A 19,918-nucleotide genomic window follows, 5' to 3' on the forward strand; every position below is an offset into this window, starting at 1 on the left:
CAGGAAGACACAAAGAGCTGCAGAGAGCAAACAGGCTACAACATCACAGATACTCAGACATGACTGGAGTTCCGGGGTTTAATATGTGTTCTGCCAGGTATTTTTAACTTTGGATATGACATAGATACTTATTTAAAGGTATACACATAAATAAGTAGACAAGCCTTCTTATTGTGGTATTATTACTCATTTGTTTGTGTCTTGTTACCCAATTAACAACTTTATTATCAATTTTATTTCTTTAAGCCAATATCCGAACAAAGTCTCAAAAGGCTTTACAGGCCCACAACATCAGGAAATTCCCGACCCCGCCCAAAGCTCTCAAGGAAGATGAGGAAAAACTCTCCAGTGGGATTAAACAAAAGTACAATAAAGCATGAAGATCAGTAAACACAAACAGTCATGCAGAGACGAGAGAGAGACAGAAACAGAGAGAGAGACAGCAACAGAGACAGAGAGAATGATATGAGTACAATACAATACAACATAATCCTATTAGTGTGAGTCTCTCTCCTGGAGCAGCAGCTCATGGGGATACTTAAGAGACCGGTCCAGGTAAGCAGGTAGATGGAGGAGTTTGTCAGTGCGGATGGTAGAAAGTTAGTTTAGCATGTAGAAAGTGATTTATAATCCAAATAACAATAATGCAACACAGATGCTTATTGGTGAAGCGTTACATTGTTTAAATCATTTGTCAGAGCGGAGTTAGTTCAGTAATGGTCATGGGTTAGACTGGATTGGATCAGATTGGAATGTGTGCAGTGCAAGTGTTCAGTCCATTCATTCCTTACACCCAAAACAAACTGATTTGGCAGATAGGTGTTAGCGATTTATTGCCCAATTACTCCTCTTTTGTTCTCAAAGCTCTGCTGTGCAAGTTGTCTTGATATAATCATAGGTTCAATCACGATCGGGTAACCCAGTGCACTAAGTTAAGGTGTTATCATGCTTAGCTCATGGTGCACCTCCCCACTGCATTACTTGTAATGCATTGTGGTTTGCCACAGTGGTTTACACAGTTGTTACACAGTAAGAAGGTCCTGATTTCTGTATGATTTAAACACATGTAAAGCCATTTGAAGAACACTGAAAATAAATAAAATTATACCAAAATTACACCTACACACACACACAACCCTTTTATGATAAGAAATGTTTTAATTCCTATAACATAAATGTACAAAAGTGTAAGTACAGGAGAAACAGTTAAGTTCACGACGAATATTCTCTAAGTGTGACTCATTAAACCTATTTCGATTGAACATTTCCCTGCAACTTTCCCTCCGCTTCTAAGCATCTTTGAACGCCGCAATTCCACTCGTCCGGACCAGACCAATCAGTCACGGAGGGGTCGTTTGCAGTCAGAACACAACCAACTCAATAAACTGAAAGAACTCACTTTCTGTACTGTATAAACTATACAAATGAGTTTGGTTATAATGCCTAAACTCAGAAAAAAAGTCAATTTGACAACCAGTAAACAGGGAAGTCGTGCCTCCGTTAAAGTCCATTATTGACCAATGAGAATGCAGCTACGTTTGAATTGAACGCTGGTCTAGCCAATCGGCAGCCTTCGCGCCTTCTAGTCACCGGTGGTTTTGCCCACAGAGGGAGGGAGTATGCGCTCTACGTCAAACCCTTAGCTAAGTCATTTTTAAAATCTTAATTTTAATTTACTCTTGGTTTTCAAGGTGTACGCCTTCGCAACCCTCAGGTGGAATATTCGCGTCATATTAAGGTAAGAAAACTATTTTAATTTGTGTTTATTCGAAGCAACAAATGGAGTCACTTACGGTGCGTTACTCTTTGTTGGAGGATTTGGGCTAAGCTATACTAACGGTAATGTTAGCGTGCTGTATCGGGCATCGACGAGTCACAAGACAAGTTATGACATTGTCGTAAGCATCTGGTTTTTAGTGCGTTTAATGTCTTTTTGAGTATCTCTGTAACACGGAATCATTTCTACCAATAACGCAGATTTCAAGGTTTTCTTTTGGTGTTGTACCGCTACGCAGCTGCACGTAATGTTTGCTACACGAATTGTTTACTAGCTTCTCCCAGATAAGTCGATTATATCATGATGTTAGTAGATAACCGGTGACTATTCCGTCGATTAGCCGTTTATGTTGTGGGCTTTGACATGTGCTTAGTATCACGTTTCGCTTTCCGAGCAAAGTATCGGTTGCGTGTCAACTCAGCGTTCAGCAGGCAAGCATGTCCGTATACAGTCACGGTCTAACGTTTGGCGGATGCGTTCGGTTTACCCGTCAGTTTTTTGAATGCATGACGTTTTCCCTCCTTTCTAGCTTCCCTCTGAAGCTGGACAAGAAGTTACCGTTCCATTAAAGGAACAGTTAGTCGATATTACGTTTGTTATTGGTCTTTGGAATGTACGATTATTCAGTGAGCTGCACGTTTGTGCATCAGGCAGACAAATAACGGAGCCGAATGAAACGAAAAAAACCTAAATAAGATCATAACATTACCACACCCGGAAACCGCTATAATATAAATACTATATAAATTGAATTGTGTATTTCTAACATGGTGTAATTTGTATGGACGAATAAATACACCACCGATAACAATATAAAACTAAGCGACTATTTATAACAACAAAATAACTTCCTTTCTTAGCCTGATGAAATACAATATTCCGACTCACGGATCTGATATCAAACCATTAAGTACACTTAATAATATAATTATAATAAATAATATTTAAAAAAAATAAAAATATCACTGGAAAGTTAACACCCCTTAGCAGCTGCCATATTCTAAAATTGAGAATAAGAATGGCAATAGTAAACGACAATAAGAGTACTTAAATATATAAAGTAAACTCAAAAATAATCATTGAATCAAAGGAATAATTTAAAATACATTCTTTGACAAACACACACGCTGCATATATACACATTCATATAGAGAGACATGCATGCATATACATATACACACATTTACATATCAAATGTAGGTGTTAGGGTTAGTATATAACGCATAAACAGTATTAAGTAATTTCCTCCAAATTAAAAGCCAGAATAAAAAAATGGTCTTTAACTTCTTTGTTAAAATGGTAATTGAGGCTCAGCAGGGTGCCCCCGAGTTTGAGGGCATAGAAACAAAAGGCAGCCTCACACAGTATTCTTATGTAAAAACATGCGGGACATCTAAGAGAAAAGCAGTAAAGGAGCATAGTTCTCTGGTGAAAAGTCATCTTTGAGTGAGGTGATTAAAGGCTTTGACTGTAGCTGTGTGTGTGTGTGTATAAATGTAGTTAACAAATGATCCCACCTCCCTTCACATTTGACATGGTTGTATTCAGGCATAGCTAAGTGTCAGTTTTCCGCATGGCGCCTTCTGATTCCAGTCGAAACTCCTCCCACGTTACAACCCCGTTATCCATTCATCCAGCCCCGACCTCCATATCCCATATGGAACCGAGCAGGCAATCGAGGAGAGCTGCAGGGAGGCTTGCTTTGGGTGTGTCACACTGAGATGGTTTTCTCTCTCATGTCACAGAATGTTGTGTTGATTAGATCAGTCGCTGCTGTGACCGGTGGATTAGGAGTAGTTTGAGTCTGCTTTAACTTGTGATGATCTCTGTGGTGCAGTTTCAGGCCATATATGTTAATATCTATGGTATTGCTTACAAGGGATTTCAGGGGTACATAATTGTTTAACAAAGTGGTTAATGTGCAGCAGGTTAAACATTGGATTTTTAAAACTACAGCTGCTCACAAGAGGATATCTTTAAGGTATGTGGCTAAAATTAAACTAAAATACCTTCACTGATCTCAAACACTGTTATCCCAGCATCCACTTTGAATCCAGCAAAAACTAAACAGAAATTAAATTTTTTTGAACTAACATTAAATTGGTAGAAATGAAAATAGGATGTTTCCATATTTATATTTCCAATCCATCAGCCTGTCTGTACATATCTGCCGGCCACCCCTCCTCTCTGAATAGGCTTATTGTTGGAAAATGTCACTAATGGCGGGGCATTCAGATTTGACTGGTTTTGGGATGAGAATTTTCCCTTCTGGTCAAAATCCTTCTCTCTGCTTTAAAACAAAGCCCCATCAATTCACATTCATTTTAACAGAGAGGAGCAACTCACTAAAGTCTCCAATTACAAACATCTGTATCAGGGTTTTCTCTACCATTTTACAGCGCCTTGGTGTTTTTGTACAGCATGCAGGGCGAATGAACAGAATTCATTTATTCCTTTTTTTTTGTTTTTTAAAATGTACCTTTAAAAGAGGATGAAAGCAAAAGAGACGACTGGTTTCTAATGGATATTGAATTGCATACATACAGTGGGTTTAATTAAAGTCTACTCATGTCACAAATATGGTAATGCTGATGGTCCAAAATAATGTGTGCATAGTTGTCATTTAATTAACTTTAAAGTTAGGAGAAATAACCTCACAGTAGCATTTTATTGAAGCAAAACAACAGCTCCATTTGTTGGGTTTAATATAAAAATACTTTCAGATTTCCTTTGTGGCGAATGTGACACTGCCTCCTGGTGGACAGATAAATACCTGCACAAGTATAAAGACAACGTACAAGCATGAGTCTCAGAATGGCACCTGCTATGCTGCAATGTACACAGAGCTTTACAGTGTGTGTGTATGTGTGTGTGTTGACAGAGGAGCATAACTGCTCATTAACCTGCTCTGTGTTGGGCTCGCATGAATCTTTCAATGATGCAACATTTAACTGAGGTCACTTAGCTGACCTCTCTTGAAAAAGGGGAGCCCCCATGTTTTAAACATTTCTAAAGTCAGATTAAGTCAATAGTAATAAGTTCCAGTATAAGTCTGAGTACACATTTAAGTTGCATGTCCTGACTGAGTAGTCAAACGTGTAATGCAATAACATTTTTTGAGGTCCCTTTCAGAATGCCAACATGTAAAACTGACAGCAAATCTATGTACAGTAGTGATGTGTATATTTGAATGGGACTTCCCCTATGTGACAGGACAGGGCAGGAAAGTGATGCACACTAGCAGGAAGATCCACGTGCTTCAACCAATGTTCTGTCTTTGTAGTACCATTATGGGCTATTCTTTCTGTCCACTGTGTTTGATGCTGTGGTTGGCTGAAACAACCACAGTGGATGTGTTGGAGGATTGGTAAAACATGTGACATGCTCTGTCAGTCGTTTACAGCTGACGAGATGAGTTATTCTATCAGTCTGTCTTGGAAAAAGTATAATTTGTCTCAATGTATAGAAAATGTGTGGCATACAAAATTGTAGCGCCTCAAATTGACGGTTGTCCCGTGTCAAAACAACTGCTAGAGTGCGCAGCCCCGAGGGAATTTAGTTAACTAGCATGTTCCACTGGCTTTTCTACCCCCGTCAGCTGCAACTTGAATAGCACAACTCGGATAGACGGCTTTGAATACACTTACCAGGGACATGCCTGTCAGCAGTTCTACCGTTGTGTGGTTTTCTGGACACAGAGCTTCACTGATCACTAATGTTCCACAGTGCTGACCTCGCCTGGTCACTTCATTGTGTCTGCTGTTGCATACCTTATTTTGCTATTCTGAAGTGGTTGCTAATGTACAATGTCCCTACAATGTTTGCAGAATTTGGGTTAATTAAGGATGCATTGATGAAATTATCTGTTTTTGAGTCGTATTTAAAATGTATATCTTTAGCTTTTGTGTGTATTTTAGATTTAGTTTATTTTAGCTGTTTTAACTTCACTTTATGGTTCATGGCTAAATTAAAGAATGCTTTCAATTAATAAACGTGAAACCATTTTGGGCAATTTAAATTCAGAACGACTATTATAATTCCTCCCAGTATCTGTATTTTTTCTCAAGTCAGTCCTCTCTCTTTCTTGTTCTCTCATCTTTTAAAAAAAAAACAACAAATTCACGTGTCATCTGTATCCTTGTCATTTCCAGGTGAATGACGATGCCGAGTACAAAGTACCAGAGGGGTGACACGGTAATGGGCCGCTGGCCTGGCAGCAGCCTGTACTATGAGGTCAAAGTGCTGGGCTTTGATGCCAAGAGTCAGCTCTACACCGTCATTTACAAGGACGGGACCGAGCTGGAGCTCAAGGAGCAAGACATCAAGGTAGAGCGTCAAGCTGGACAGGGCTCGTTGGGAACCACTTCCCTATATGGAAGTGATTTGTTTTAATGTCTTCAGAAACACCTTCCCCTCTATAATGAGCCATCAACAACTTGTCATCTGCGCCTTTGTTTCCATCGATGTTTCCTTCCAGAGTTCCACTGGTTTCCGGTCCCGCTCCAGATCTCGCTCTCGCTCACCAGCCCGACGCCGCAGTCGCTCTCGTTCGCCAGCAAGGACAACGCGCCGTACCTCCTCCCGGACTTCTGCCACTGCTGTGGCTGTAACGGAAACTACATCCTCCTCATCTAGAGAGTCAAAGGTGAAGGATGTGCTCGTAGTCAAATTAAGCTCTCTTGTAAGTTGCCCATCTGATCTTCCTTATATCCTTAGGGTATCAATATATATGACATGCACTGAATATATATGTTGTTTGCCTGTTTCTGTAGTGTATTAATGTTTTACATTTGTCAAATTGCCTCTTTCCATTGCTAATGTAGCTTGTTTCCCTCCATTTTGTCTCCCTCCTTCTTCCTCAATTGTTTACAAGCAGCAGCAGACAAAGGCAGTCGAGACCAACAGCAATAATGAGCATGAAAGAAAAGAAAACCAAAAAGAGGACACAAATGAGGTGAGTTTTATCTTTTGATCAAAGAATTGTTCAACTTTATCTGAGAGTCTACAACAATAGTTCAGTCAAATGGGTTTTTAAAATGTCTGCAACAGTATTTGAAGATGTATATGTTCCCTTTCCATACGTAGACAGGTTAGGGTATAAGGAGTGCGTATCCATTGAAAAACAAATCAAAGCTACATTTTCATGTATTTGTATTATGTGTGTACAACTTTTCTCGAGAAGTCTAAGGCTAAATTGGAAGCAGAGCCTGAGAAAAACCAGAGCCGCTACAACCTCCGACGCAGGAAGGACGATGGAGACGCCAAAACAGCGGAGACCATGGAACAGCAGCTCCAGGAGATGGAGGCCAAGCAGACCGTTTCTGCTGGCGCTCCCATCACTGCCCTTGACTTTGGAGGCAGGATAGGTAGGTTACAGAAAGGACTGGGAATGCACTATTCATATCTGCTAATAATAATAATAAGTCCACTGACCAAAGGGACTAAACGACTTTGTTCCTTAAGCCCTCTCTACCTCTGCTGCTTCCAGGTGCATATTTCTGGCTGCTCTACCTGCCAGCCTTTGTTCTGTTCGTGCTGCTGCAGGTCGACCAGGAAGACCCCAGCCTGGTCAACTTCCCTCCTCCAGTGCCCTCAGTGCATGACTTCTGGGACGTCAAAGCCCTCGGCTGTGTCGTCCTCTGGATTCTCTTTCAGGCCATTCTCTATACCCTGCCTGTCGGAAAGGTGAGTGAGCCATCTGTGGAAAAATACAAACAAAAATACATGCATACATTTTTAAATGTGTTGAAGAAACATGACATTCCTGTGTGTGTGTTTGTGTGTGTGTAGCTGAGTGAAGGCATGCCACTTAAGTCTGGAAAGAGGCTGACATACAGAACAAACGGTAAGGTTACACAAAGCAAGCAATCCCACACACACTGTATATTCACTGTTGCTGTGGCACATAGAGCGTTTAAAGAGACCTAACATCGGCCAATACAAAGACACTATGTTGGTGAATAAGTTATTTAGCTTTTTTTGGTGTTAGATTGAATATCATTATCACCTGTCATAATGTCCACATAATCTCTTCCAGTCTTCACTCTGTCTACACGTTTTTCTATGTAACCCTCTTTGTGTCCCACTCCAGGCTTCTTTGCCGTGGTGGTGAGTGCTCTACTGGTCGCAGCAGCGGTGCACCAGGGGATCGACCTCACCTACATCCACAGCCACTTCCTGCAGCTGGCTGTAGCCACCTTCCTCATTTCTCTGGTGCTCAGCGTCTACCTGTATGTCCGTTCCTGCTACGCTCCTCCAGACCATCTGGCACTGGGGGGAAACTCTGGTAAGATGAAAACAAACCATTTTTACGGCCTAATGGTTTTATGTGAGTGATTGTGAGTGAGTGTCGTGTTGGCTGAAGGCTTAACACCTAAAATTGATCATTGAGAAATCATTTTGGGAGTTAGTGATGATAAATTGGGAACTTATAGACAAACTGTAGTAGACCTATCTAGGTTGAGTCACATCTTGACATTTATTTATTTATCTTTTTCACATTAAATTACGATGGGCGTTAAACTTCTTGCTTTTGGCCTGTGATCAAAATAGTACCTGTGAGGAAGAGTTGGTCGCAGATTTCCCTGGTGATTGCCAAAGATGTTTCAATGTTCACAGTTGACTGATTTCCTTTTCACTCTTTCTGTTTCTCTGCAGGCAATGTGGTTTATGACTTTTTCAAAGGTCGTGAGCTCAACCCTCGGATCAAAGACTTTGATCTGAAATTCTTCTTTGAAATGCGCCCTGGTCTGATAGGCTGGGTGAGTTGTCATAGGGTCATATCCCAATGTGTTACATGTTCTTGTTGTTTTATGTTGGATGCCTATATACTGTATATAGACAGCATGATTAATGATGATCTCATTCTGCCTGTACAGTGTTTGGTCAATTTTGCGATGGCATTGGCTGAGATGAAGAAGCAGAATTTGTCTGCTCCCTCCTATGCCATGATCCTGGTTAACCTCTTCCAGCTGCTGTATGTGGTGGACGGTCTCTGGAATGAGGTATGCTCACCTGAACATACATATATACTATTGGTGATCCCATGGTTAGCACTGTTGCACTGCAGCATGAAGGACCTGTTATGTATGGAGTTTGCTGTTCTCCATTAGACACACATTTTAAACAATGATGGTTTGATTCAAAAAGGTCACTAAAGACATGACATTTTTGCTTCAATGTGGTATTGAATATTCACAGGAAGCCATCCTGACCACCATGGACCTGATGCATGATGGTTTTGGCTTCATGCTGGCCTTTGGTGATTTGGTGTGGGTTCCCTTCACCTACACCCTGCAGGCCTTGTATCTGGTCAAACACCCCAACCCCCTGAGCCCACTTGCGGTCACAGCCATCGTTGCTCTCAAACGTGAGTACAAGCCGAGTGCAGTTAGTTAGTAGGAAAGGTTGATTGAGTGCAAGCTTCTACCATTATTCTACAACAACAACATGGTACAAGCCGTTGCAAACCAGCAGATACAATCATCATTAATTGCATTACAATAGCAATAGTAGCATTAAAATCTGGCAGACTTGGTATTATTTGGTTAGAAAAAAGAATACAGGTTAATGGAAGAAGGTGTCCCAGATCGGCTGTGAGGTTGACATTAAATGTTTCTTTTTGTCTTTCAGTCATCGGCTTCTACATCTTTAGGAAATCCAACTCACAGAAAAATAGATTCAGGAGAAACCCATCGAACCCTGAACTATCTCGTAAGTTGTCCAACAGGCTGAAATTCTCGAATATTGTTCAGTTTGGGGCAAAGGACTGGGGAATGATTCTCTGTCTTTCACCTCAGATCTGAAGACAATCCCCACAGCAACAGGGAAGAGTCTTCTGGTGTCTGGCTGGTGGGGTGTGGTTCGCCACCCCAACTACTTGGGAGACCTTATGATGGCTCTGGCCTGGTCCCTACCCTGTGGTGAGCTGCATTTTCACGCCTCCTGTAATCAAACACTAAAAAAGTCAATTGTAGGGTTCCTGGGTGTATTTTTAGACTGACAGTGGAATGGGACACAAGAGAACAAACCAAATTTGCAAGTTTACAAATGGTCGTGAATTCAGACTTACCTTGTTTTCCTCTGTCCCTTTCCCTGTTCTTTCCACGTGTTCAGGTTTCAGCCACCTCCTGCCATGGTACTACATGATATACTTCATCATCCTCCTCGTGCACCGAGACTCTCGCGACATGAGCGAGTGCAGGAGGAAGTATGGTTCAGCGTGGGACGAGTACTGCCAAACGGTGCGCTACCGGATCATTCCCCGCGTCTACTGAAGAACCCCCAATCCGGACACTCCCGACCTGAGGCCTTTTTCCGAGTCAGTATTATGGCTGTGGAGGCTGACTGAAGAAGGAAAGCCCACATGTGAATCGATTGAGTGATTTGACTTTTTTTTTTTAACTGATTTGACTGAATTTTAAACCTGGACTTGAAGGAGTACATTTCATGTTTTGGATGGAAGAAAACAACGCCTTGGTATAATGACTTTTTAAACAGAAAATAATTATTTAAAGGTTTAATTGAAAACAACAAAATTCCTCTGCTGGAAATGTCGTGTTAGGATTTTTGTTTTGGTTTTAGTCTCAACTGCTAAACTTTTACCATATTTTCTCACCATCAGCTTGGCATTTGTCTTAATTGATTATAATACCAGTCTATTGGTTACACTTGTACATTCCAGTGTAGTCCAGTATCAGAGTTCTGAATCCAGCCCATCTTCCTGAAGCTTGTAATGTTCAGTTTATGTTGACACTCTACCCATGTCCCAATTTCCAGAAGACAAACTAATTCTAACAGATTTTGGAGTTTGTATCAACACTCAGTTTGTACACTAAATCAGTCAATGTGCTGATTTGGCAGTGTGCTAATCCGTTGAAATTGGTACACAGCTTGTGTCTCCCAATATTACTAAGATTAGAATTGTCATATACATGTTTAATACAACCTATATCTGTATTTCCTATAATTCCCAGAGCAGATGCCTTCAACGTGTGACCATTGGGCTGAAGCTTTGACCTTGCCCAGTGACCTAGACCTTTGATGGATTTGGAATAAATTGATTGTGACGGTAATTGACCCTAACAGGAACCACCTTGCCAAATTTGATCTAAATTTGCTAAAAGCTGATAACTAAAACCTTTATTTACAATGTAGTTTGGCCAACACCACTGACACATTGTCAAAAACTGAACGCTACAAGCTTCCCAAAGATTACACGTTATTGTAGGGCTGTTGTGATATTACATTTTTATTATATATTGTAATTGCATTTGCTTGTACAGTTTGAACTCATAGTCCGTGTTGCTTCTTGTGGATATTATGTCATTAAGTGCTCATTTTAAAATGGTCTGCAATGTGGAACTAGGGTTGGAGGACCGAGAGTATTCCATAAGGTTGAATTAGAGTCTTAAATAATTTGATTGTGAATACATTTATATAGAGCTATAGTTTGACGTGATAGTGTATGACTTTTGATGTTTTTTTTTTTTTTTTAAATGCACTAATGTGGTCAGGAATATTTTTCTTACGGATCATGAATTGCAGACTCTTTGATTTGGCTTTGCTGCCCCTAGCTTTACACACCGCCAAGTTTATTTTACTTTTATGCCAAAAACTAGACCAGATATTACTTGAGCAGCATCACTGGGATACGTCGCGTGCTTGGAATAGAAATCCCAGTTTTTACTTCCTTTTCATTTCAAACTGGCTGTAATTTCTCATCATCGTCGACAATGTTTTTTTACATATGTAAGATTTTAACTTGTCAATTCATAACCATTTTTATCTCAATGACGTTTATACTTTGACAACACAGTCTGGTAATTACTCGTTTCCTGTCTTGGCATTTCGGAGCAGCGCATTGCCAAACCCAGATTATATATTTTTACACCACTTTAGCCATAGACGAACAAGTCATGAGCAAACCATGAAGTAGATAACGTAACAGTTTGTATGCCATGCTGACTGAATGCAATGTAAATATTTTAGATTAAATATTTTTTTTGAAGTAAAATATATGGCAGTAGAGAAATATGCATGTTTCTATATAGATTTTTCTTTTTATGTGGGTCTGAACCTTTTTTATTTTATTTTTACCACTGTATGAACTACAGTATGTTTACAGCTCCATCTGCCTACATGTTTCTGGACGATATGTGACAAAACATGTGATGCTACACTTTCTTTCGTGACAGAAAACTAGGAAATAGATGAGATGCCTCCATCCTGTAGCATCAGTTTTTGTATGCTTAACATTTCTCTAAGAAGCTGTTATGTGACATGCATCAAACTATGACAATGGATAAAAAGAATTATGAATCTTGTACAAATGTTTTGGCTTAAAATAAATATTTACAGGTTTTGTCCTAAATGGTGAGTGAAGCTGATTGTTGAGAAGCCAGATGAACGACACTTTGATTTAGAGATGGAATTGCAGAGATTGTAATGCCGATTTAGAGAAAGCCCTAGCCCTCTTGACTATTTGCCACGCTACAACAATCAGATTATTGATTGGATCCACCGAAATTCCTACAATTTCGGGAAAAGGGTGAATAAATTGTTTTGGTCCTGAAGAAGAGTGTGTAAGTAAAGGAGCACCAAGACCGGCACAAAAATTCCAGATTACATCATCTGAATAATGTGTATATAATAAGCAATAATATTTCAATAATAAGTGTCTCTCCGTCCAAGCACACGCACCAGTGGTCGAACACGTAAAAAAATGCTATCACGTGACTCAAATCATATCATTTGCATATGTATAAGCTCAAACCTAATCATAACCCTTGAAACATCGATAAACATTTAAATTTCGGAAGCGTTTTTGCTCTCTCCGGGATTGTTCCCCTTCGCTTCCCGCCTTTTTGTCGGAACACTGGTGGGGAAACAAGAACGCGGTCGCTTCCGTGACGTCATCACCACAGGACGTCTTGGGTCACGCGACGAAACATAGATAGAAACGACGAGACTTCCGGGATTGAGAGCGAGGAGTAGTTAACGCTAACGAACTGACGATTTAACATGAAAGCATCCGCGTGACTGAAGGTAAAGACAGACTGGACACATGTTAACTAATGTTACTAACTGTTCTACCATGGGCGGGTTAATAAGCTGCTCAAAGTCCACACAAACCACAAACCTTAGGACTCCGAGTTCATCTGACCGAGAGCTAAAAGTCACCTAAAGTCTCGTGTTTCTGTTTGAAACGAACACTTAAGACACAATTTCTTAATTTATACTGCACTAATAATGATAATGGATCGCCAAACCTGAAATGAATCTCCACTAGGTTGCTTGGTTGAGGATGAGGGGGTTTGCCACCCAGACCCAAAGCTCTGTTACCTCCTGCAGGTCCGTCAGAACCTTCAGATGTGTTCTGAGGTGATCTGGGTCCACTCAGAGATCTAAATGAAGGGATTGTGTGACGTTTTGTTCTTGCAGACCTGCTATTGGCTGAAAAAGTGACATAAAAAGGGCAAATCAGCTTTTAGAAAACAGACTGCTGACATCAGAGCAGCTGTATTGTTTCAAATCTTAACAGACTTTAATGTGACTGAACATCAAATGGAATCTGTTAGTTTTGGTAGATAGAAACTTGCTTTTACTGCACTGATTGACCTTATGTATAAATGCCTTGCTCAAGGGTAACAGAAGGTGTATTGTAACATCTGTGTCTTTTCTAACAATGTTCTGGATGTGTAGACATAAGATGAACTTTTAGATTGATTCACTTTGATTTTCTTGATGCGTAGTTCTAATGGCTTTTAAATGTTTTGATGTGTTGTGTTTTCCTTTTCTTCAGTATGGAGGATGATGAACTTCCGTCAGCGTATGGGCTGGCTGGGCGTGGCGTTCTTCCTACTGCTCAGCATCCTGGCAGTGTACTGCATGTTTGAGCTGCAGCAGTTCAGCCTGGAACACATACAGGGGGAACCTGCGGGGCATTTGGCCACGCCCACCATGGTCAGCTGGCGCGTGAGGATCCGCGCCGGCCTGCCGCCGCTTCCCATCTGGCTTTGGGCGTCGGCGGTCTTGCTGCCTTACCTGCAGTTGTTCCTCTTCCTGTTCTCCTGCACGCGGGCCGACCCCCGTGCCGTGGGTTACTGCATCCTGCCCATCTGCCTCGCTCTGCTCTGCAGCCGCCGCCACGCCTTTAGTAAGTCAGCCAATCAGATCAGCCACCTTGAGCTGATTGAAACGTAGAGGGCGGAGCCTGCAGGGTGGAAACAATGAGCTCATCGCACACTAAACTGATCCTTTTTGGAAATGTACCAGACCTCAAAAACAACCTCTTTGTATTTTCATGTTTGTGATGTCACTCTCTCCGTCCTCTGCTTTGGTCAGTAAGCAAAACCCAACAGATACTGACACGGTTCACTGCCCTCTAGTGGCTGGAGTTACTCTAATAGTGTCCTCAGGCTTAATCCCACTCATGGATGGTGGGTGTTACAGGTACAACTGACTTTACACTTAGGAACCGTGGAGGTCAGCAGGAATGTTGATTGTAACGCACTCGTTTACACACATACACACACTCCTGGTTGGTTTGTTTTTAATTTCTTCCCAAAACAAATCTGAAACTGTCTGAAACTGCTGTCTGTTCACGAGAAGCAACCATATAAAGCATCATCCTCAATTGTCCTTTATTGTTTTTTTCACTCCGTGTCACGGTAAAAAAGAAATTGAACTTTATGTAACAAATGGTAAGGGCTGAGAAGTAGTGAGTCCATCATTGAATGTTCCAAGTGAGGACTGCTGCCATCTTTCCCCCCAATGTAATGTCTTTCCAACTCGACACAAGTCGTCCAACAATACAAGCGCTCCATAATCCAAACGATCCTCCACATCTGAGATGAAGCTGCTGCTGAACTCCTGCACCCCTCCTTGTCCTGCAGGGGGGGATGAGTGTCTTCAGGTTTTGGATCTTTTGGCTGGAGGATGTAGATCACACTTTAGTTGTTCCTCTTCTTCCTCATCATCCTCTTCCTCATCTTCATCCTCGTCACTGTCGTCCTCTTCCACACCTGCCACAGCAAAACAAGCTCATTAGTCATGGACACCGTGGACGACACAACTACTACCAATAGGTGGACAATTGTCTCTCAGATTAGTCATTTTGCTGCGTTTAAGTACGTTTTACACATACAGCTGATTTGATGTAGTTGCTGTAGTGTTTGTGAGGGTTTTTTGGTACCGATTTGTTTCAGCCAATGAAAAGTAAAACTTGACAAAGATTGTGTTTACAGAGTTGTTTATTTAACAACTTTAACTGCTCTATTTCATAACCAAACAGCTGTCTGTGCTAATACATATTGGTACAACATGAGTTAAGTGACACACAAAAGAAAATGAAAATATATAGCGTTTCATAAATCAGACTTCAATCCAGCAGAACACGCAGGTTTGTAAAGTGTGACATGAAAGTGTGCCATTTGTGAAACAACGTATCAGTGTGTCTTCCGATTGAATATTTAATGTTCTGAAGTTTACCTGTGAGACAGTGGGGGGTTCCAAGCATTAACTGATAAATCTGGCAGCAGGTACATGACGTAATCGTGTCAATGTGGACCTAGTATTAGTGGTGTCGTCACAAATTGGCAGTGTAGTGGTAATATAAGTCATAGTGCTGGTATGGTAATAACAATATCGTTTCAGTGTTAGTAGTAGTTCTATTTGTATAAACTGGTGAATGTTAGTTGTTTAATTACCGTAATATACGGATATAAACAGCAGCTAGCATCAAGCAGCTCACCTTGTGTGTTTGCTCCGCTGACTTTTTCCCGCTCTACCAGCTCGCTGAGAAGGTTCGACACTTTCTCGCTGAGTTTGTGGATACCTTCCATGACCGAGGTGAGATTGTTTTCATTGTTTTTTATTTTAACGCTTATTTTTTCTGTCTTTCCGTCTCTAAACGTCAACTCTGCCTCCACAAACCTGGGCTCCATCTTTCACTTCTTCTTTCGAGTTTATTATTGGCGGTTGACAAACCAGCTGGAAGGCGCATTACCGCCATCAACTGGATTGGAATGGAACTCCATCTTTACCTGCTCCCTTCACGGGCATTAATTATTTTTTCCCGTCAGATTTTCCACTTTGCCCTGCGTTTCGAGCTCCTTTAAGAATTCTTAATTATGCAATAAGAACTATGCAATAAATAATAACAAAATTAAATAATAATAAATACAAATGAATGAAATAAGTAACACGTAAACACAAGAACATGTAAAACAGTGAATAATTATATTATTAATCTCACTGTGCAAACCTGCAGCACATCGAACGGATCGTATAGTTAATGGAATTTACTGGGGACTCTTGAATGCACCAAACCTAACCTCAGCCCCTCGTACTATGGCGTGGAATTAAATCTGAATCTTTATAAAGTCAAGATAACAAATCTTTACATCTTGTTGCGCTTGACGTTTGATTAGACTTACTTCATATTTAGGAAACATGTTGACCTCTGACCCTCGAATGCCGCTCAATACAATCCGCGGAAGTGAAGCGGAAGTAGTCGCAGCAATCTAGTAGCGGATTAATAAAGAACGTTAGCATTTAAAATAACACGAAGCTGTTAATTGTTGAGGTTCATAGTTTGTGACGTAATTTGAACTGAACTGACGCCACATCAGCAGGTTTGAGTTGCAAACTTTACATTTTATTGTACATGTTTCTGCGTTCGCATTAGCTGAGATGAACTCAGTCGCATCCAGTCTGTGAGCCGAGCTAAGCTACAGCTGGCTATCGTTTGCACATCTTTCTTCTTTTTCTTTTCGTCCTATCTTTTTCTAATTCGTTTCCCACGAATAGTCTGATAAATTTTATTCAAAATCTGGGAAGACGTCATTATTTTCTTTTGTCTGACCGACTCAAACACAGGAAAACTATCAATAAATTACGTTTATCTGTGTTATTCTATATATTATTTACTAGTTATTCAACAAATAAAACAAAACTGCAGTTTGAATTTTGAATTTCTTTTAAATGAGCCCCGTATGTTTATCAGATTATAAAATATGGATCTGTGTGCAAACGCTACTGATGTAAACAACCCTTAAACAGCATCAGAAAGCTTTAATAACAGATTTGATTACTGTTTATTACTAAAACAAAGCAAGACGACTGAACACACATTTGATGTTTTGTAACTACTAACAATGATGACAGTAATGTGAGTTTGTCAAGAGGGGAACCACCTCTATGTCATGCTGTTTAAACAGTTTGATTGTTGTCTCACAGTAATGACGTCAGAGGAGCATACGGTGTCACTGGTGGACGTTCTGGAGGAAGATGAGGAGTTGGAGGAAGAAGCTTCAGCTGTTTTAGCAGGCAGTGACTCTGATCACTGCTCCTATCCTCAGGTCGGTGTCTTAAATTATTTCACTGCTTGTTAAAGAAAGCAGGTCAGCTTGTTTTTGAAAAATGTTAAATAAACAAATTCCTCCTGAGATCTAGACATTTATTTTGTAGGATTTTTTCACTTTCTCTATGCTATTTGCTGTTACATTTCAGTTTAAGTTAAAAGCACAATGATGTATAAGGTGTAGTGACGGAACAATGTAATGTCCACCTATGAGGACGCTGGGGCTCAGGAGGATATCTAAATTAATGTTTTTACAAATTACAAATACACATATTTATAGTGTGTGTGTGTGTGTCTCCAGGGCTATGTGAAGCGTCAGGCTCTGTACGCATGTAATACGTGCACACCAAAGGGAAGCGAAGCTGCTGGAGTGTGTCTGGCCTGTTCGTACAAATGTCACGAAGGTCACGACCTCTTTGAGCTCTACACCAAGAGGTGATGGCCAAACCCTAACCTAACCTTCCCACAGTGTTCTAAACCTAAAACATCTCATCTAAGGTTTCCTAACTTTGATCTGATGTAACGACGATGTAAATGATTGATAATCTGTGTTTCTGCTTCTTCTTCTCTGCAGGAATTTCCGCTGTGACTGTGGAAACAAGAAGTTCACATCAGTCCAGTGCAAACTTAATCCTGTGAGTGAGACACTGTGATACACACTGTTAATAACTCAGTCAGTATATGAACAGAAAGTGTGTGTATGTGTGTGTTTTCAGGAGAAGGAGGAGTTGAACACGGGGAACAAATACAGTCACAACTTCTTTGGCCTGTACTGCACCTGTAACCGTCCCTATCCAGACCCAGAGGACCAGGTCAGACCCTCACCTGTGTCCCGTGTGTCCTCTTGCGCATTGTGTCTCTCTGCTGACCGACTGACTTCTTCTGCAGGTGGAAGACGAGATGATTCAGTGTGTGGTGTGTGAAGACTGGCTGCACGGCCGGGTGAGTTTAAAGGAGCTCAGCGGCAGGATTTTTTTCCCCATGGCTGCAGCTGTAAAATGAAGTTGTGTGTTTTTGTGCATTTAAAGCACCTGGGCGGTGTGGTGCCGGAGTGTGTGGAGCTGCAGGAGATGATCTGTGACGCCTGTATGAGCCGGAACCCTTTCCTGTGGACCAGTGCTGCTCCCCTGGCAGGTAGCTCTTCCCCTTCATCTTCATCATCCTCCAGTCTCCAGGCTCCATTCTGATCTACATTTACGTCTAAATAAGCCTTAAAATGTAATGTTGCCAAAACTTGTAAATCTTGTAATTCCTGCACAGTTCCTAGTGTGGGGTCGACTGAGGCGGAGGTGAAGGAGGAGAACGGAGGAGGAGAAGCTGCTGAGGCGTCCAACAGTGTCCCCTGCAAAGACGAGGAGGTGAGACGACACGAAAGCTCCAACAATGAAATGTCTACTTTGAAAGAAGGAAACTAGGACCATGTTAAAATCTAGAATCGGGCCTGGACGACACTGACACTGAAACATCCCAGAACTGGATCCAACTTCTAACTTCTATAGAAAAGAATATAACAGTCCTTCTCCTCCTTCTCCTTCTCCTCCTCCTCCTCCTCCTCTGCAGGCAGGCGGGCCGAGCTGTAAGCGCAGTCGGCTGGACTCGTCAGAGCCGGACTGCAGACTGAAGGAGATTCAAGCCGCGTGTCAGAACCGGGTCCAGTCAGGAGCCGTGTTCTGGCTGTCAGGGTGGAGGTCCAAACTCTGCTCCTGTGCCACCTGCAAGGTCCAACCTCTCACTTTTTGTTTGTTTTTGCGCCACATCAGGCGGAAATAACTGAAGGTTCACTAACGAAGCGACTGTTGCTCCACAGAAAACCATGGAGGAGGCGGAGCTTTCCTTCCTGCTGGACGAGTCGGACACCGTCCTGGCCTACGAGCACAAAGGCAAGACCAACGAACAGAGGCAGCAGGGTCACGACCCCCTGATGTCGGCGCTGGACAACCTGAACCGCGTCCAGCAACTGGAAATCATCCACGGTACCTGCAGCTGCTTCTGTAAGGTCCCCTAGAGCTAGAGCGAGTAGAAAAGCACAACCAGCTGATTCCATTCCTTTTACTTTGATAGAATACAACGACATGAAAACGGAGCTGAAGGACTTCCTGCAGAGGTTTGCTGCAGAGGGGAAGGTGAGTTAAAAGTGTCACATGATCAGATGAGAACTTGATGATGATGCAGCAGTTGGACTGAGCCTTCCTCGGCCTTGAAGGATGCACCCGCAGCCTTTATACCACTGTGGGTCACATGACTCCTAATAGTTCACGTCCCTTCTGTCTGTCCTCTGATAGGTCGTGACTCCTGAAGACATCCGTCAGTTCTTTGAGGAGCAACAGAGCCGTAAGAGACAAAGGGTTAACACGGGACAGTTCTACTGCAGTTGATATGCATGACCTTTGACCTCTCGCCGTTGGACCTTCGTTTATCCGCCCCCCCCTGCACTCCCTCCCATGCTTTATTTTAATTTACTATTTTTTACTTAATTGCGTTTGGAAGTTTCAGTAACATTGTTGATTTTCTCTTTGGCACCAAGTTTGTGCCTTTTTCTGTCAAACTGACGCAATTGATTTGAATTCCTGCTGTTACTTTGGTAGACAAAGGTCACTATTAAAACCACAAAATGTCTGTTTTTCTTCTTTATCGTGACTTTTTGTATCTTTTAATGTAAACAAATAAAAGTGATTGACATTGAACAACTCTCTTTAATATACGGAATTGTTGAGGGTTTTTTATTTCCTGCTGTGTTCTTGTATTTCCGGTGATTTCAGATTTTTTTTTCAGGTTTC

At 41.5% G+C, this 19,918-nt stretch overlaps 4 protein-coding genes and 1 long non-coding RNA gene across 11 annotated transcripts; 3 read left to right on the plus strand and 2 right to left on the minus strand.

Moving 5' to 3' along the window:
* The first annotated feature begins 74 nt into the window (after window positions 1-74).
* Window positions 75-12,136, plus strand: lbr (lamin B receptor). 6 transcript variants are annotated; one of them, XM_076165367.1, is made up of 14 exons: window positions 75-97; window positions 5,929-6,103; window positions 6,255-6,458; window positions 6,651-6,731; window positions 6,960-7,143; window positions 7,266-7,462; window positions 7,568-7,622; window positions 7,869-8,063; window positions 8,435-8,538; window positions 8,656-8,781; window positions 8,978-9,146; window positions 9,410-9,490; window positions 9,577-9,699; window positions 9,893-12,136. In XM_076165367.1, the coding sequence occupies exons 2-14, from the start codon at window positions 5,933-5,935 to the stop codon at window positions 10,051-10,053; spliced, it is 1,851 nt and encodes a 616-aa protein (XP_076021482.1). In that variant the 5' UTR covers window positions 75-97; window positions 5,929-5,932; the 3' UTR covers window positions 10,054-12,136. The 6 variants fall into 6 exon arrangements, with proteins under 6 accessions (XP_076021482.1, XP_076021479.1, XP_076021483.1 ...); XM_076165364.1 differs by lacking the exon at window positions 75-97 and adding an exon at window positions 1,598-1,738; XM_076165368.1 differs by lacking the exon at window positions 75-97 and adding an exon at window positions 1,598-1,738 and having other exon boundaries at window positions 6,654-6,731.
* Window positions 7,400-9,936, minus strand: LOC143012297 (uncharacterized). Of its 2 annotated transcripts, none has more exons than XR_012965040.1 (3): window positions 9,849-9,936; window positions 9,572-9,721; window positions 7,400-7,451 (listed from the first exon to the last, which is right to left on the minus strand). It is a non-coding gene; the product is annotated as an uncharacterized LOC143012297 (long non-coding RNA). The 2 variants fall into 2 exon arrangements; XR_012965039.1 differs by lacking the exon at window positions 7,400-7,451 and adding an exon at window positions 7,978-8,060.
* Window positions 12,137-12,692: 556 nt separating the features above from the next.
* Window positions 12,693-15,012, plus strand: tmem251 (transmembrane protein 251). Its single transcript, XM_076165428.1, has 2 exons — window positions 12,693-12,823; window positions 13,581-15,012. Exon 2 carries the CDS (start codon window positions 13,589-13,591, stop codon window positions 13,979-13,981), a length of 393 nt encoding a protein of 130 aa, XP_076021543.1. The 5' UTR covers window positions 12,693-12,823; window positions 13,581-13,588; the 3' UTR covers window positions 13,982-15,012.
* LOC143012339 (uncharacterized) lies at window positions 14,405-15,756 on the minus strand. Its single transcript, XM_076165429.1, has 2 exons — window positions 15,531-15,756; window positions 14,405-14,802 (listed from the first exon to the last, which is right to left on the minus strand). Exons 1-2 carry the CDS (start codon window positions 15,721-15,723, stop codon window positions 14,690-14,692), a joined length of 306 nt encoding a protein of 101 aa, XP_076021544.1. The 5' UTR covers window positions 15,724-15,756; the 3' UTR covers window positions 14,405-14,689.
* A 497-nt stretch (window positions 15,757-16,253) lies between these two features.
* Window positions 16,254-19,820, plus strand: ubr7 (ubiquitin protein ligase E3 component n-recognin 7). Its single transcript, XM_076165253.1, has 12 exons — window positions 16,254-16,413; window positions 17,018-17,139; window positions 17,443-17,576; window positions 17,716-17,776; window positions 17,858-17,953; window positions 18,030-18,083; window positions 18,170-18,275; window positions 18,402-18,499; window positions 18,702-18,860; window positions 18,949-19,114; window positions 19,203-19,264; window positions 19,424-19,820. The coding sequence occupies exons 2-12, from the start codon at window positions 17,020-17,022 to the stop codon at window positions 19,514-19,516; spliced, it is 1,149 nt and encodes a 382-aa protein (XP_076021368.1). The 5' UTR covers window positions 16,254-16,413; window positions 17,018-17,019; the 3' UTR covers window positions 19,517-19,820.
* The last annotated feature ends 98 nt before the right edge of the window (window positions 19,821-19,918 follow it).

Source organism: Genypterus blacodes, unplaced genomic scaffold (genome assembly GCF_046128005.1).
Source record: "Genypterus blacodes isolate CSIRO-AG114 ecotype Tasmania unplaced genomic scaffold, CSIRO-AGI_Gbla_v1 ptg000143l_1, whole genome shotgun sequence".
NCBI classification, from domain to species: Eukaryota; Metazoa; Chordata; class Actinopteri; order Ophidiiformes; family Ophidiidae; genus Genypterus; species Genypterus blacodes.

Bases quoted from the DNA above. Each gene is read 5' to 3' on its own strand.
- lbr (XM_076165367.1), top strand. From the start codon at position 5,933: ATGACGATGCCGAGTACAAAGTACCAGAGGGGTGACACGGTAATGGGC. The intron at 6,104-6,254 runs GTAGAGCGTCAA...GTTTCCTTCCAG, and splicing joins TCAAGGAGCAAGACATCAAG to AGTTCCACTGGTTTCCGGTC. The intron at 9,491-9,576 runs GTAAGTTGTCCA...CTTTCACCTCAG, and splicing joins ATCGAACCCTGAACTATCTC to ATCTGAAGACAATCCCCACA.
- tmem251 (XM_076165428.1), top strand. From the start codon at position 13,589: ATGATGAACTTCCGTCAGCGTATGGGCTGGCTGGGCGTGGCGTTCTTC.
- LOC143012339 (XM_076165429.1), bottom strand. From the start codon at position 15,723: ATGGAGCCCAGGTTTGTGGAGGCAGAGTTGACGTTTAGAGACGGAAAG. The intron at 14,803-15,530 runs GTGAGCTGCTTG...TTGCTGTGGCAG, and splicing joins CAGCGGAGCAAACACACAAG to GTGTGGAAGAGGACGACAGT.
- ubr7 (XM_076165253.1), top strand. From the start codon at position 17,020: ATGACGTCAGAGGAGCATACGGTGTCACTGGTGGACGTTCTGGAGGAA. The intron at 17,140-17,442 runs GTCGGTGTCTTA...GTGTGTCTCCAG, and splicing joins ATCACTGCTCCTATCCTCAG to GGCTATGTGAAGCGTCAGGC. The intron at 18,276-18,401 runs GTAGCTCTTCCC...ATTCCTGCACAG, and splicing joins CAGTGCTGCTCCCCTGGCAG to TTCCTAGTGTGGGGTCGACT.